The sequence below is a fragment of the Trachemys scripta genome, chromosome 1 (assembly GCF_013100865.1).
Source record: "Trachemys scripta elegans isolate TJP31775 chromosome 1, CAS_Tse_1.0, whole genome shotgun sequence".
NCBI lineage: Eukaryota > Metazoa > Chordata > Testudines > Emydidae > Trachemys > Trachemys scripta.
In genome coordinates, this window is record NC_048298.1 from 321,752,440 (window position 1) to 321,770,465 (window position 18,026).

The following is an 18,026-nucleotide window of genomic DNA, read 5'->3' on the forward strand; positions in this document are numbered from 1 at the left end:
CTAGGTGTGCAATATTTATTGCTCTGATGAGAGATGACAATTAATCCTTGAATTTACAGGCAGTATGGAAAGAAAACCACTTGGCAAACCAGTAGGTTTATCAGCATAGGCAGTGGTCTATTTGTTCATGGGATATGTGTGTACTTTAAAGAGAGGAAAATCTACACATCACAATTATCCTATGTGGATTTGTTGGGGAAGAGTAAACATGGTTTTTGTAAAGGGAAATCATGCCTCACCTATCTACTAGAATTTTTGAGGGGGTCAACAGGCATGTGGACAAGGGGAATCCAGTGGATATAGTATATTTAGATTTTCAGAAAGCCTTTGACAAGGTCTCTCACCAGAGGCTCTTAAGCAAAGTAAGCTGTCATAGAATAAGAGGGAAGGTCCTCTCTTGGGTCGGTAACTGGTTAAATGATAGGAAACAAAGGGTAGGAATAAATGGTCAGTTTTCAGAATGGAAAGAGGTAAATCATGGTGTCCCCCAGGGACCTGTACTGTTCAACACATTCATAAATGATCTGGAAAAAGGGGTAAATAGTGCAGTGGCAAAATTTGCAGATGATACAGAACTATTCAAGATAGGTAGGTCCAAAGTAGACTGCGAAGAGTCACAAAGGGATCTCACAAAACCAGGTGACTGGGCAACAAAATGGCAGATGAAATTCAATGTTCATAAATGCAAAGTAATGCCCATTGAAAACATAATCCCAGCTATACATATAAAATGTTGGGGTCTAAATTAGCTGTTACCACTCAGGAAAGAGATCTTGGAGTCATTGTGAATAGTTCTCTGAAAACATCCACTCAGTTTGCAGCAGCAGTCAAAAAAAGTGAACAGAATGTTGGGAATTATTAGGAAAGGGATAGATAATAAGACAGAAAATATCATATTATCTCTATTTATATTCTATTTATTTACATGGAATACTGCATGCAGATCTGTTCACCCCATCTCAAAAAAGATATATTGGACTTGGAAAAGGTTCTGAAAAGGGCAACAACAATGATTAGGGGTATGGAATGGCTTCCATATGAGGATCGATTAATAAGACTTGGACTTTTCAGCTTGGAAAAGAGATGACTAAGGGGGGATATGATTGAGGTCTATAAAATCATGACTAGTGTGGAGAACGTAAATAAGGAAGTGTCCCACTGTTCATATGTAAGATATGTAACAAAAATCCAGCTGAGAAATACCCATCTTGATCTCCAAGATTTATATCTCACTGTAAAATTGCTCTCCAAGTGTCTAAGCTCCCCCCATTTTTTTTTGTTGTGAAACAGATACAAACTAGTACTTGTAAAGTCTCACTTAGAAATGAAATATGAGATCATTTTCAAGCTATAAAAGTATATTCTGCTCTTACAACAAAAGAATTGCCTTAATTAAAGCTGTAGTTCTGTTTTCATTGTTTCTTTTCTCTTTAATTTAATGGCCCTGTTAATGCCATAAGGTCAATAAAGTTAGCAGTATGTTGAACTTATACAACTGGTGGATATTTTTGTCAAGCTTTACTGCACATAAAAACATAAAAACAGCCATACTGGGTCAGACCAATGGTCCAGCTAGCCCAATATCCTGTCTTCCAACAGTGGCTTAGGGACACTTCAGAGCATGGTTTTGCATCCCTGCTCATCCTGGCTAATAGCCATTGATGGACCTACTTCATGAACTTATGTAGTTCTTTTTTTAACCTTGTTATAGTCTTGGCCTTCACAAAGAGTTCCACAGACTGACTGTGTGTTGTGTGGAAAAAATACTTCCTTTTGTTTGTTTTAAACCTGCTGCCTATTAATTTCATTTGGTGACCCCTAGTTCTTGTGTTATGAGAAGGAGTAAATAACAGTTCCTTATTTACTTTCTCCACACCAGTCATGATTTATAGAGCTCTATCATATCCCTCCTTAGTCGTCTCTTTTCCAAGCTGAAAAGTCCCAGTCTTATTAATCTCTCCTCATACAGCAGCTGTTCCATTCCCCTAATCATTTTTGTTGCCTTTTTCTGAACCTTTCCCCAAGTTTTTCCAATTCCAATATATCTTTTTTGAGATGGGACAACTAGATCTGCACGCAGTATTCAAAATGTGGGCGTACCATGGATTTATATGGAGGCAATGTGATATTTTGTTTTATTATTTATCCCTTTCTTAATGATTTCCCAACATTCTGTAAGCATGTTGTGCCATTCTGATAGTCTACTCAGTGAGGAGCACCTACCTCTGCAAATAGACCCACTGAAGTTAATGGGAGTGTTCATGCAATACAGCACTATTCAACAAAGTGAGGAGATCAGAATCTGGCCCTGACCATGTAAAAGTTTCTGAAGTTTTCCCAACCCCCTCCTGAAAATTGAAACCGCAGACTTTTATTAAAAAGACTTCAAAAACTAGACTACTTTTTATATTATGAACTGAACTAGGCTCTCTGTTGCTTTGGGGCATTCAGTCAGCTACCTTGCATAATTCAAATCCTTAAAGCCCCAAATAATCCAAGTCTATGCTCAGTTTGCAGAAAACTGACAGGAAAATAGTTGTTCCGGATATTTCCAATACCATATGGCAAATTGCATTTTCTGCCGTTATGCGGCACATTTTAACTCCAAGGAATTTGTAATTATATTCCACTAATTGGCTCCATTTATTTCTTTAGCAGGCTTCCCTTTCTGTAAAAAAGGGAATGAAGTTCTATCTTTACCTGCTATGATTATCACTTGTATTATATGTGTAACTGTTCTTAGAGGAAAAGGAATGTAGAAGGCCAACTAAAAAATAGGCACGAAACATGTATCAAATGAGGGCAGCTCTTTTGTCTAAATGCTCCATATTCAAGAGATACGGGTTGTCCAATTATCCCCTATGTTTTCTTTCAGGGTCATCTGAGCGCTAAGTACATACTTACAAAGATATCACCTGTTTGGAGAGTTTGAATGTGAATGTATTTGTGCGCAGCTTCCTCTCCTTCCTTTATTCTAGTGCTCTCTTCTGTGTCTGTAATCGCAGCCTTTTGGGTGTACCTTGATGGTGGTTGTTGGTGCTCAGCTGTTCTTTTTTCTTTCTGTAGCACTGGCAAGAGGCACTCCTCTTTATTAAACGTTTCTGAGAATGGAACCTTCTGACTCTCAGGTTCCCTCTGCCGAAATGACACATAAAGTAATTCACTTGCGTTGGATCTAGAAAATGGATCTAGAAAATGCCTTTTAGAAATGCACTGGTACAGCTGATGATGCCCTAAAAATCTATACCGATGTATGGACTACTCTTATAGGGGTTGTGTCACTTGCTGTTGCAGAACACACAGAATCCTGTGCTCCAGTTTGAGCTGGTAAGGGAAGGGGGAAATGGGACTTTTAAAATGTATTTTATTCAATTTCGCTTCCTATTTTTCATGGGCAATGGCTCACTTGATTTATATTTTCAGAAGTGGCCACGGCTGGACCCACAAACTGAGACACTAATAATCAAAGGTCAATTGAGCATCTCCTTCTCCCTTTGGATTTGATTCTACAAACCTTTATTTTCTCCAGTAATCTCATTGAGGTCAATGGGACTATTGGTGTCAATAAAATGCGTTTGCAGTATTGGGAAACTTGGATGTGATCCATGGAGGTACTTAGGCATTTACAACACTCCAGCTCAGCTGCCGCCTAACCGCTTAGGCACCTAAACTCACTCGGCACCTAAGTTTTTGCCTCTGAGTATGCGCACTGCAACCTCACACCAGGCACCCGGGCACCTATCTCCTACCTGAGGATGCGCACTACTGCCTTGTGATAGGTGTCCATATGCCTAAGACCCAGAGCAATTCACAAACTGGGGAAGATAGGTGTTCAGCCTCCTAAGTCACATGTGGGACCCAGCCTGGTAGGTGGGCTCAGAGGCTGCCTACCAGTCAGGTGAGTTCACACAAAACAGCTGGAGTTGGGGAAGAGAAGGACCTCCATTATAACTTTTAGCCTAGTGGATCAGTACTAACCTGGGATATGGGAGACCCATAGCTCAAGTCCCCCCTTCTCTTGAGGGGGGGGGGAGAGAAAGAAGGGATTTGAACATGGCTCTACCACCTCAGAGGTGAGTGCCCTAACCACTAGGCTACAAAGTCATTCTAACTCTTTTTCTGGCTCAATGAATATTTAATTATTTAATTTAAGTGGAACAACTTCAATAGGAGAAATTGAGGGAGCCCCACCTCAGAATATCACATTGGCCAGTGGTTAGGGCACTCACCTGAGATGTGGCAAATCCTTCTCATCAGACGGGAGGGGGGAGGGGGGCATTGCACCCCATATTCTTCACAGAAATATTATGATGATATGATTATAACATAATCATAATGTATTTTGTGCAAGATAAGTCATGTGAGGTGTCATTGGAAAGGTTACGATTTGCTGACTATGGTTATCTTATTTGCATGCATGTATCATTTTTGTATCTGAAGTTATGAATATTGACTATGTATCTGTATTTCAAATGTAGTTACACCTCGGTAACGGTCACTAAACAAGATTTTTTCAGTCTATATTGTGGGTGGTGAAGGGCATATTCATGGCAATGAGCCATTAGGAAAAAACAATAGGCCTTAGGAGAAGCTTATCTCCCACCTGGAACGCTACAGACAGCCTCTGAGTAATGGATCACAAGCAGAGCTAAGTGTCTCCCTGCAGCCCAGACTTAGGCACCTAACTCCATGAGAGGGGTGGGGCCTAGCACATACACCTCTGGTTGGCATCTCCCATTGGCTAGTTTAGGCAGTTCCCTGCCTAGTGTGCTGGCTTTGTGGTTTGTAGTCTAAGGTGCCTATCTCGACCGGTTCATTGTATAGGGAACCTAGGCACCTAACTCCGGCTTTGTGGATTGCAGTGCTGTCCTGTGATTTTTCTAGGCACCATGATGCTCAGAGGTGCAATGTCTAAGTCCCTTTGTGGATCCCACCATTTATCTTCAACTCTTTCTACTCTTTATTAAGGCTGCCTTACTAATGCTTCTCCTTCTTTGATCCCTCCAGGAAAAACCCATATAGAGAAAGGATGGTCTTGTAATTAAAGCACTGGACTCAGATGCAGGCAATTGAACTCCTAGCTCTGCCACAGATTTCCCATGTGGCCTTGGTCAAATCACTTAACCACTCTGTGCCTCAGACCCTAACCTTCTGCTTGATGTTATACCCTTTAATTGTCTTGTTTATTTAGAATGCAAACTCTTTGAGGCAGGAGATATCGGTGTGTTTCTGTTGTGCCTAGAAGGATGGGTCTCTGATATTCAAATACTGACTCTTGACCAAAAAAGTGAGAGGTGGCACATCATGGGAGTCTTTAGCAGTGGTGCATCGTGGGAGATGTAGTCTGGCTGGGGAGCTCTGCTTACAGAGAAGAACGGGGATCTGAGGCAACTAAATTACAAGTCACATGTGCCATAGTGGTGGCATTTCTAAATCAAAATGTTTCCATTTTCAGCCAAAATATTTAAGTTTTGGGGCTGTAGGTTTTTATTAATGAAAACTATCAATTTTCCGGACATTTTTGCAAAAAGTTTAGTTAAGTCCAAAACACAATTTTCTGTCAAAACAATTTCAATGGAAAATTTCCAACCAGCCCTTTATGGATGGGAACCATATAGGTATAGAATAAGTAAGTAATCTGCCCAGGATCAAATAGGAAATCTGTGGCAAAATCAAGAATAGTACCAGATCTCTTGAGCTCCAGGAGATTATTTTAGTCATCAGATCATTCTTCCTCTTGTGCACAAACTAACACACAACGTGTGCTCTTAAAATGCATAACCTAGTGTCCCAAGGCTTAATATCTTTTTCTCGGTTTAGAAATGGAATCTTCCAGTAGCACTGGGAAGCAGCTATTGTAACCTACTAGGAATTGTGTTATGAATGCGAAGGATTCACTTGGCTTTCTCTCTAGTACGTTACAATGTTATCTAAAAAATTATTGCTTCTCTTTAACTGGAAAGTGGCAGTGCTACAGTGTGGCCAGCCAGAATTAACATTTTTTCTATTAGATTTTCAGCATGAAATATTAGGGCACGCTTTTAAAGTTTCAAATTGCAAATATCATCATTAATTTTCAAGTTAATGTGGTCAACCTTTCCCACACGGACAGCATTTAAATGAAATTAGTGAAATGAGCTACAATACCTTGGTCAGGGCCTCGTACGAATACCCTTCATCACTAATGGGCTCACAGTAGAGTTGGGCTGTAATTAATAACATCTTTGGTTACTAAAAACAAACACCATGAACTGAGTATGTCTCTATCATGATCAAGGCCTTTACATATAGGAAAGACGTCTATGGCCATTTGCTGTAACTGGCTAAATAATATAATATAATATAATATAATATAATATAATATAATATAATATAATATAATATACACGCATACCTATGTCTTCAAAGCAGTGGGTAGGATATTTTCCAATTAAAGGGACAAATTCTCCTGTCTGCATCCACAAAGGATGGGGAACCAAGGCCAAATGTGTCATTCACATTATTTTGTGCTTTACTTGTTCAAAGTGCTTTACAAACATTAATTGCTTAATAATCCACATGACATACACACTTTTCCCCAGAGGGATAAAATGACTTGTCCAAGACAGTGGTATGTGTACCTTGGAGGTATGCAGTGGTCTTCCAAGGGGCACATCAACTCATCTAGATAGAATATCGGGGAGGGAAGGGACCTCAGGAGGTCATCTAGTCCCACCCCCTGCTCAAAAAAAGACCAATCCCCAGACAGATTTTTGCCCCTGATCCCTAAATGGCCCCCTCACACCCCTGGGTTTAGCAGGCCAATGCTCAAACCATGGAGGTATCCCTCCCCTCTTGTAAAACTAGTTGTCTAGTTTTACAGGAGGCTACATAAACGTCACTAACAAACTAAAATTTCATGCAGACAATGACTTGTTTACACTGCTCTATATACTATACACTGAAATGTAAATACAATATTTATAATACAAATGACTTATTTGATAATTATATGGTAAAAATGAGAAAGTAAACATTTTTTCAGTAATAGTGTGCTATAGCACATTTGTATTTTTATGTCTGATTTTGTAAGCAGGTAGTTTTTAAGTGAGGTGCAACTTGGGAGTACACAAGACAAATCAGACTCCTGAAAGGGGCACAGTCATCTGGAAAGGTTGAAAGCCACTGGTAAGATAACCAAAAGAGGAAATCACAAGACTGGAACCTAGATCTTACAACTCCCTATCCTATGTGTCTAGTCCACCTGACCACACTGCCAGCCCTGACAGGATATGCTGATGTCACAATATGTTCTCTCACTTCATTTGATTCTTTGTAAGCCTATATCTTGGTACTGGAGCTGGTCAGAGAAAGGAAATTCTATTTCATGGAGGATTTCGATATTTCAGAATTTCATTTTACTTGGATTTGGAATGAAAACCTGGGCCAGGGCTCCCCGACTCTCAGCTCCCTGTCAGCCCGCCAGGCAGGCTGCCTTCAAGCCAGGTGGGCAATCCGGCCTGAAACAAGGCAGGTTTCACAATCTGCCTGGCAGGCAGGATTTTGTCACAATTTCTCCAATCAGCTCTAACTGGGAGCAGGTTTCCCAGGCTGGGCGGGGGAGGACAGTGGCAGATCTGAAGCATTATCTCCTCCCCCATCCCACGCAGGCTTAAGATAAGGCTAACAAGATCAGAAAACCCCTTTGCGGTCTAAACTCATGGATGTCAGGGTCACCACCAGTGATGGCTACATGGCAGCCTCACTCTTGGAGTTAAGCCCTGGACCGCCACACTGATGACTATAGGCTTCTTTTGGTGTCCTGAGAACTGTGGATTCAGATATAATTGAGAGCAGGATTTGGCACCCTATCTTTAACTTTTGCTTCTTTCCCTGAATGGGTTCATTCAGCATTACAAAGAGAGAGAAGAATTCTCCCCTAAGCTACATATGGTGGATCTTGATCTCAATCTTCTCTTCTCCCTACAGAAGCAAGATTCCTATTGCTATCTGTGGTAGTTCTGCACCTTTAGAGATAGCAGAATACTGGAAGTGAGATCTGTCTGGATGCATTTGAGATGTATATTTTGCCCAAAAGGGAGGAAAAAAAGAAGTTGCCTCACAGTGTGGGTCGTGTCTGACATGAAATGTTCTCATTTGCTACACTATTCACAGTGTAACTAAATGAAAGTTTAAAAAATAATATTGTGACAATGTGTTAAAAGAAAATTGAATCGATGGAGTTCCAAATCATAAATAATAGCCAGACATGGCATAATGGAGTGGAGCATCATGGCCAAATATTCTAAGGAGAAAGAATTAGCCTGAACCAGGATCAGAGCCACATTGTGCTATTTACTATAAATGGAGTAAGGGTACAGTTACACAGCAATTAATCACCTGCAGCTGGCCTGGGTCAGCTGATTCGGGCTTGCAGGGTTTGGGCTGCAGATCTGTAAAATTGCTGTGTACATGGTTAGGCTCGGGCTGGAACCCGACCTCTGGGATCCCATGCGGGGGAAGGATTCCAGAGCCCAAAAGTCTACACTGCAGTTTTTAGCCCTGTAACTCACACCCCACAAGCCCGAGTCAGCTGACCTGGCCAGCTGTGGCCATGCCATGGGTCTTTTATTCCAGTGTAGACATGCCCTGTCCCAAAGAGTTTAAATTCTAGACAAAGTGTGGGAGAGGAAACAGAAACACAGAGAGCTGAAATGACTCACCCCGGGCCACCACTGAGAATAGAACATGGGTCTCCTGACTGGAGCTGGGTGAAATGTTTTGGACAAATAGTTTCATCACAAAAATTGCAATTTCAATCAACTCAAAACTATTCACAAATTTGACACAAATTCATTGAATAGTTTTGGCCAAAAAAAAAAAAAAAATGGGACCAGATTCATGAGGAAGAATATATACTTAATCCAGTGGTTAGGACACCTCTAGGATATGGAAGACCCAGCATCCCTGCTCTGGAGCAGGGACTTGAATCCAGGTCTTCCCTCTCCCAGATGAGTGCCCATGTCACCTTGCTACAGTCAGTCACTCTCTCACTCTCTTTCCCCACTCCATGACTATTTGAGAATTTAATTTATACAAAGTGAAAAAACTTCACCTACCTCAGCATATCCTATAGCCTGTGATGTATTGTTGGAATTACAACCTATCACTTTAATATTAGGAGAAGTGTGGGGGGGGGGTTTCCTGGTCCTGGTTGTAAGTTGTGGGCTCTGTAGGGCAGAATGCAATCAATCTGTGAAAAGCCAGCCTACAGAAAAGTGGAGTGAGTCATGCCTCTTTGCTTTATGGAGCAGCCTGCTTTGTCTCTCTCTGTTTTGGGGTTCTTGTGTGTTATCAGTTTGAATTCTAAAAAATAAAGTGGTATCAGTTTGAAATCTTCCAGCAAGATTTCAGTAGTTTATATTTTTATCTAATTTCTATGTTTATATGCTGTGAAACATAATATCGGTCAGAGGTTAGGGAATGCCAGTGCAGTAATTTGGCTAGCTCTGCTCCTGACTCCCAGGCCAGTGCCAATTCTACTGGACCACGCTGCCTCTGTGAGGCATGGCAGTCTCGACTGTTGGCTATGCACTAGTATAGTATTGACTGTATTGAATTTCATCCTGATTTCCACTGGTACAAGATCAGAAACAGATTCAGGCAAAAACATACAGTAAAAGTAATGCAGTGGAGGAACTGCAAAGACAAGTTAACGGGCTGAGCATGCAAGAATCTTAATCAAATGAAAAGGAAGCTCATAAATTCTGGGAGACCGCTCACAAAGTCTCCACAGGCACGTCCACAAAAGGGACATCTCTAATGAATCTTATCAATGCATGGAATGTAGAAAATTACATTGCAGAATGTGAGACTTGAGAAGCTGATTGTCACTGTTTAAAAAAAACAAAACAAAAAACAAATGCTTCCATTAAAATGAAGACTTACAGTGTCTAAAAGACTTTAATGATAGCCGAGGTTTAGAAGATGTCATTGCCTTCAGGACCCGCAGCCTCCCCTGAAATAAAGGACTGTTTTTAGCTCTGTGTAATTGCAGGATGTCTTCTCACTCCAGAGTGAAGGGGATTATCTCCAAACATAAGACAAATAATAAGAAATTATCTTTCTCTTCCAGGCAGCTAATTAAACAGGCCCAATATCAACAGTAATTTCTGCCGTATTGTAGCTACAAAAATTATTGTCAGGGACCAAAAAGCAGTAGGAATAAAGAATATATCATAGAAACATAATGAGGTAATTATTACCTAAATATATAGAGAAAAATGTCTTATGTTTGCAATGTAAAACTCTCAGTTATGGATTATCTTTTTCTCGCACCGATGTTTATTGTATTCTCTCTCTCTAGCTTACTTTTTCTCTCTGTACAAGCCCCTGTACAGTGTTTTCTACCCAATACCTTTCCTTATGTTGGAAAGATAGGGTCAGCAGGTGCTTTTCATAGAGTCCTGTAAATTTCAGATCCTTTTCATCAATGTGCAGGCCAACTCAAGGAGGAAATGTGAAATTTTATTTCTCAGTCATTTAAATGGAAAATTTGCACAACAGAACTCTCAAGGATCAAACTTAATTTCCCTTCTTGAATGTGAATGGGTCTTACTTCTTACAAAAAGAAATTCATGGCTACAGTGAAAAGAATCTTAAATATTTCAGAAGACAATTCCAAATGTATGTCACAATACTGTTTCCCTTTAGACCCGAGCAGCTTGAGACCTTGAAGGTTGAGCAGTTAGGAGCAGAAATTGACAGTGACGATGCAATCGTGTTTATTTACAAGAAATGCACAAGTCCTGCTCCTACAAAGGCAGGAGGAATCCAAAACAAAAGGAGCAATTTCTGAGAATACAGACCCCTGGTTAGAACAACAGGGGGAGGGATAGCTCAGTGGTTTGAGCATTGGCCTGCTAAACACAGGGTTGTGAGTTTAATCCTTGAAGGGGCCACTTAGGGATGTGGGGCAAAACCAGTACTTGGTCCTGCTAGTGAAGGCAGGGGGCTGGACTTGATGACCTTTCAGGGTCCCTTCCAACTCTATGAGATAGGTGTATATCTCCATATATTAATACCCAGTCAAACCCTCTATCCACCTGGTGCTAGTTTCTGGGCTGACTCTATCCAGCCTTGTTTAGGTGTGGCCTCTAAATTGTCCTTTACAACTATCTCAAATGAAGGGCACATTCATACCTCAGAGGGGTAGCTATGTTAGTCTGTATCAGCAAAAACAATGAGGAGTCCTCATGGCACCTTAGAGACTAATAAATGTATGTATTTATTTATTTTATATCAATTTGTTAGTCTCTAAGGTGCCACAAGGAATCCTCCTTGTTTTCATTCATACATCCGTTTCAACAAGGTTTTAACTCAACCCATAGCAAGGTTTGACTCAGTTTGTAACAACAGAGAGAGAGATTTCCTGCTTCAGTGAGTATCACGAATTTTTTTTATTGACATTGACGGAAGACACTGAATTTGATTTAATCTCCGTGACTCTTCATGGAACATACCCTGACTGTTTTTCTTCCCCCCCCACAAAAAAGGCTAAATAGGAGCGACTCCATTTGCTCATGTTGTCATGGCTCAAACTTTAGTCCAAGTTCAAATTCTACTGCTAATCCATGGGGGTGGTCATAATTTACATCTCAAGTCAATAAATGTTAGTGTTCATCCAAGTTAGGCGGGAAGTCCTCCTCCATTGAGCTAGTAAGCCTCTGAGCTGACCTATGAGATCAGGGCCCACCTGTGAGTTAGGCAGAGGAATGCCTAGAGTGAGGAGGTAGGAAGCTTTTACTGCTGAATGAGTTTAGGTGCCTACAGGGTTAAGGGGCAGCTAAGCGAGGATTTTGTGAATACCAGTGGTACCCAAATCTGGGAATTAGGTGCCTAAATCCCTTTGTGAAACTATTCCTAGCTCTCCATTCTCTCTAGGATTAAATTCAAAATACCTCCACATGGGCTAAATTCTGCCTTCGGCTGCAAACAGAGCTCCAGATGGAAGTCAGTAGAAGTCGTGTACAATCTCATTGCAACTTGTCTGTCCAATTTCAAAATGGGGCTTTTTGTATTTAAAGTTATCCAAGTACTTGAGTTTAAGGCACATTATTCTATTCTATGCCCTTTCTCTCTTCCTCACACCCTCAACTTGAGGTTCATCTCCATTATTAAACTGATCATTATTGTCAAAGGTAGCTCATTTTGTGTCTTTGGCTCCACTGTATAGAAAAGCCTTTCTATATTTCTCCATGTCATTGATTTCTTTTCCAATGCCAGTCCTGTCTTAAACCCTCCCTCCCTCTCTTATCTTGCAGGCCCTCTGATTCCTGTCCCCAGATGCCTTCCATTTTTATCCGGTCAACTTTTATGCTCGTAATCATTTAATATATTTCTTGATTGTTCATGGAACACTGAGCCTTTATGTGATTGGTCACACTGTATATTTGAAACTGACTAATGCTGATGTGCAGTGATGTGATTCCTCCCCGCTATCCCAGCCAATTACAAAGATGCCACTTAAAACCAAAATTACTTGGCTGTCTTTTTTTTTTTTCATGTCTACAGATTTTTACAAAATTACTTCTTCCTGCATTTCTGTGTTTGACGTGCACTGCCATTAAGCTACTTTTTCAAAACCTGCTTGCCAGTGCTCTTCAACCTCTCCAACGTTCAAACATTGTGTCAGGGCACAGAACTATCGGTGGATTTAAAGAGCCATATGGCAATAATGTGGCACTCCTGTAACAAAAGAAGGGACTCTTCCAAGAGAGATGGCACTTGCAGCATTCGGCTGCCTGCCCATGTAAAACCATTGTTGGTTGGCACCAATGGCCCAAAGAAACTGGCATGCATTCCTAACAGAAGGGCTTGAGTATAGGCAGCCAAGAGACCATATATGAACATCAAATGTGTTCTAAGAGAATAGTTCATCGCCAAGAATATATCAGTGCTTGTCTGTCTTGTGTAGTCAAGGAGAAAAGAAAACCTGTGCGGTGAGCATGGTAAGGGTTAGAGGCCTCAAAAAAATCACCCAGTTTATAGCAACAGTCACAAAATGCAGCTGATATCATTGACTAAAATTCAAGAGACTCATTATAGGTTTTTTATATTTTTGGTATTGAACACCAGAATGTGGTTTTTGTTGGTATTGTAATAAACTCACTAGTGTATATGTGTACCACTGCCCTCTGCTGGGTAGCAACAGAACTGCTAAAAAGCGTGTCATAGTGACTCATAGGTCCTATACTGCTAGAGGTAACGTATTCTCCTTTAGCTTGAAAGGAAAGGGGACAGCGCTTCTGAAGTGGAAGGATATATGAGTTTTATTCCCACAGTTTGCCATGAAGTTACATGTGGGCAGCACAAGGATAAATTAGTAGCTCTTAGAGATCTTCACAAAATCAATGGGAATTTTATTTTTAAACTAATACTTCCAGTATGAAAGTAACCCTGTAGTAGTATAAATTAAAACAAAATAATCTACTGCATATAAGTCATTTTTTAAAAGGTGGCCGATGAAGATACTGACTAGAACTGGTAAAAAAAAAAAAAAAAAAGAAAAGGTCCTTAACTTTTTCAGTAGAATTCAGCATTTCAAATTTTAAAAGTTGATCAGAAGTCAAAAAAATTCCAACAAGCTCCAGAATGGGGATGAGAAGATCCAGAAATTTTCCCACTTTTTAATGTAGAAATTTAGAGCCAGCTGTAATTCTGAAACTACAAGTTTACACTATAGTAGTGGTCTCCAACCTTTTTACGCACAGGATCACTTTTTGAATTTAAGATCAACCCAGGTTTTCCCCCGCCCCTTCCCCGAGGCCCCGCCCCACTCACTCCATTCACCCCTCCCTGTCTCTCGCTCAGCAGAGTGTTGGGGTGCGAGAGGGGGTCAGGGGTGTAGACTCTGGGAGGGAGTTTGGTGCAGGAGGGGGCTCTGGACTGCAGGAGGGGGTGAGAGCTCTGGGAGGGAGTTTGGTGTAGGAGGGGGCTCCGGGCTGGGGCAGGGGGTTGGGGTGAAGGAGAGGGTGCAAGGTGTAGGCTCCAGCCAGGAGGCCCTTACCACAGGTGGCTCCCGGCCGGCGGCACAGCACGGCTCAGGCTGCCGTGGCCCCACGCCGCTCCTGGAAGTGACTGGCTTCTGGCATGTCTCTGTGGCCCCTGGGGGCAAATGGGGCAGCAGGTCTCTGTAAGCTGACCCTGCAGTTCCTGGCCAATAGGAGCTGCGGGGATGGTGCTGGGAGTGGGAGCAGGGTGCGGAGCCACCTCCTTCCCTCCCACAGGTCACAGAGATGTGCCCGCAGCCAGCCGCTTCCGGGAGCAGCGTGGGGCCATGGGCCCGGCAAGCAGGCAGCCTTCCTGAGCCCCTCGGTGCCACCAGACTTTTAGTGGCCCGGAGTTTGCAATCCACTGGCAGAGGCTCCAGGATTGACCAGTCGATCACGATCGACAGGTTGGTGACCACTGCACTATAGCCTTAAGAATGATCCAGCCCTCATCCACTAATTGTTACAAAAAATGTATTAAAACATTTATCTGGAAAACATGCACTGGGCTGAATAATTCTTTGCAAACAAATTATTGGGCAAATTTAGTATCCCTCACCTTTGTGTGTGTGTGTATATGATTCCCCCCCCCACCCCTCATATTGATCCTGAACAAAAGGAGGCAATTTTTAGCCATTTTAGGCAGTGTAGATATGGTTGTCACTTCACCTGATTTGCAATATGTGGTGTGAAAATCCATATAATCCTGGTGAAGGTCTGTGCTTCCAAGAGAAGATTGAGGCCTTGACTCAGCAAAGCATTTAAGCATGTGCTTAACTTTAAGCATCCTACTCAAGTCAATAGGACAAGTCATGAGATGAAAATTAATCATGTGTTTGGCTGAATCACAGATGCAATCAATATGATTGATAACATGGTCAACATGACTATCCTAGAGGTATTAAGCAAGTGGATTCATTTCTATCAGCCTGGTTAATTCTCTGCAGGAGGAAAGTATTGCAGGGGGCCAAAGAAAAATACAAGTAAGGGTTTTCTTTTTTCTGTGCTGACTGATACTACTCAGGATTATAGCTGACAAATCTTTGAGGTGGGATGTGCTAGACAATTGTGCATCCATGTCTGAAATCCTCGCTTTGTCATAGAGTCAAAGAGTTTAAGGCCAGAAGGGACCACCAGATCTGACCTCCTGTATATCACAGGCCTGCAGGGCCGGCACAGGCACCAGCCGACCAAGCACATGCTTGGGGCGGCACCTTGGGGCAGGGCGGCGCTCGATTTTTTATTTATTTATTTATTTATTTTGATTCGGCGGCGCGGCGCTCGGAGGGGGAGGCGGGGGCTTCGGGCGGCGCTCGGAGAGAGGGCAGGGGCTTCAGATGGCACGGAGGGGGTCGGGGCGGGGGGTGGCGGGAGGGGGGGGGGGGGGGGGGGGGGGGCGGGGGGCACGGCGGGGGGGGGGGGGGGGCTTCGGGCGTCGTGGTGCTGGGGGAGGGGCGGGGTCTGTATATCACAGCACTCAGCACCTGCACACTAAACCCAACCACTGAAATTATACCACATTTGTGTCACTTTAGCTATTATTTAGCTATGTTAGATGCATGATTGCCCTTCTGATTTTAGTTTGTCCTTTCCATGGCTCAGGTTATATGTAAACTGTCCTCACAATGCTTTTACTGTGTGCATGCAGAAGCGGAGAAAGGAGGTTAAAATACTCGGTTATTATTGTTTCTCACACTTTTTGGAAAGGCTTCTCTTTGACAATTAAGAACAAACAGGTTTCATGCCCAAAGCATTTTCATAGATTTATGTTGGCTTGATTTTTTTCTTGTATTGTTTACATCGTCGGTGCCATTTTTGTATCGCATAACCAAATACCCACAATACCATTCTTAAACCAATTAAAACTAGAGGGTATGCAAGGACAATCAGCATATGATTTGCCTGGGGTATGTTAAAATGAATGTGAGAATGCCATAGTGTGTGTGGGGGGTGGGGGTGGGGGTGGGGAAGCAGCTCACTTCCATCTGCATTTGGCCAGAAGATTATTCCCATCCTATTAGACACAGTCTTGGCCACATTCATAACCTCCAGGCTTGATTATTGCAACTCATTATTAGCTAGGAATAAAGCCACACACCATGAAAAAGCTCCAACTGGTACAAAACACAGCAACCCTTCTGCTTATCAATGCAGGTCACCATCAATGTATCACCCCACTCTCCAGTTCAAAGTCTGTCTTCAAATTCAAAGGCCTCAAAAGGATTAGTGAGCGATTACATCTACTCTCCACAGCCCTGTCCTCATGTGATACTTGGATTCCATGGGAACAATGAAACTGTCAGCCAATATCAGGAGATTCATGAGCGTGGAAGACAGAATTTTCACAGGAGCTGGACCTAGACTATGGAACTCACTGCCACAAAGAATACAAATGACCACAAAACTAAACATTTTTTCAGAATTAAATGCAATAAACTTATTTCTCTGACTTAGTTTTCCCACAATAATTTCCACACATGGAACAAACCACTCCTTCAGACACACGAACGTAAACAAAATAACTTACTACAGGCTAATCAAGCTATTTCTCTGACAGGCTGAGAGGAAAGAATGAAACATGTTGTTTTTATTTATAAACACATGAAGAAACTCAGGTAACATTGCTAGGGACCATATAAATACACAGAAAGAGTTGTCCATTGGTGTTAGCAGTGGATGGTGTGGAATTATCCGCCTTGGCTGGAGTGAAAGCAATATTCTAGCGTGGTTTACGTAAATTCTCAATAGGCCAAATTCAATGCTGGTGTTGCAGCTCAGATGAAGTCAATAGACTGAATTTGGCCCATTAATTCTTGTAACAGAGGCACAGTATAAGTAGGGACTGCTCTTCCAGAAACATAAAACAACTCTGAACCTAAATTCTTTCATTAAAATTCTGTTTCCACTGGGTCCTTTCATTGTTCCAGAAAGAAAAGATAACTTTTACTTTTCCAAATACACCTCAATCAGATGAGCCTGAATGGATCACTTGCTTTATCTTAGCCCTTCCTTTTCTCATTCAGGCCTTTAAATTAACAGTTCTTGAATATACCCAAAAGCAATTTAAACTACAGTAATGTATTTAGGAACTTTGCTGCGTGGCCCAACAAAGGATTCAAAAATCCCCTGACTCTCCCCTTGAGTCTTAATCATGTGCCTCAGAATATTTTTCCACATGCTGGTAGATTTGTTTGTTTTAACTCCGTTAATACTCTGTTCTGAATGCAAACCATTGCTAGGGGCTATCTTCTTGATTCACCCAATTAATCCCAGCATGTATTAGAATGTGGGTTTTAGAATATTTGCTTGCTATACTTCATTGTATTTATTTATCACAAATTACATCTGTAAAATTGGGATAATACTTACTACTAAAAACAAGACTCAATTCTGCTGCAACTGCTGGAGCCCCACTGACTTCAGTGAAGTTTTGCAGATGGGAAGCAATATGCCCATGCACTACCAACTGCTGCATCAGAGCCTATAATTGTATCATAAGGCTATGCTATAGCATTAATTCCATCCAGGGATATGTATCAAGGATTGGTTAATGTTTGTACCACATTTTGGAAATGCAAAGCACTATATTTAACAATTACTGTTATGTCAAGTATCACTAGATCAGGGATCGGTATCTTTTAGCATGCGGCCGATCAGGGAAATCCGCTGGCGGGCCGGGACGGTTTGTTTACCCGTAGCGTCTGCAGGTTCGGCCAATCACAGCTCCCACTTGCTGCAGTTTGCCATTCCAGGCCAATGAGAGCTATGGGAAGCGGCAACCAGCATATCAGCCCCCATTGTCCTGGAACTGTGAACTGTGGCCAGTGGGAGCTGCGACTGGCCAAACCTGTGGATGCTGCAGGTAAATAAATCATCCCAGCCCACCAGCGGATTTCCCTGACAGGCTGCATGCCAAAGGTTGCCAACCCCTGTACTAGATGATGCTGTTAAACATAGTCTTCCAAGTTTTTTCTTAGCACCTGGGCAAATTTTCAG

General features: G+C 42.0%; 1 protein-coding gene across 1 annotated transcript in view; it reads right to left on the reverse strand.

Annotated features, from left to right (window-relative positions):
* The window catches only part of LOC117871226, a 120,883-nt gene that overhangs the window by 37,031 nt on the left and 65,826 nt on the right, over positions 1–18,026 (reverse strand). The window contains exons 11-13 of the mRNA XM_034758977.1: positions 9,928–9,997; positions 6,148–6,206; positions 2,905–3,135 (exon numbers count right to left, since the gene is read on the reverse strand). Of these exons, the coding sequence (XP_034614868.1) occupies positions 2,905–3,135; positions 6,148–6,206; positions 9,928–9,997 (360 nt within the window). The remainder of the gene's footprint in view (positions 1–2,904; positions 3,136–6,147; positions 6,207–9,927; positions 9,998–18,026) is intronic.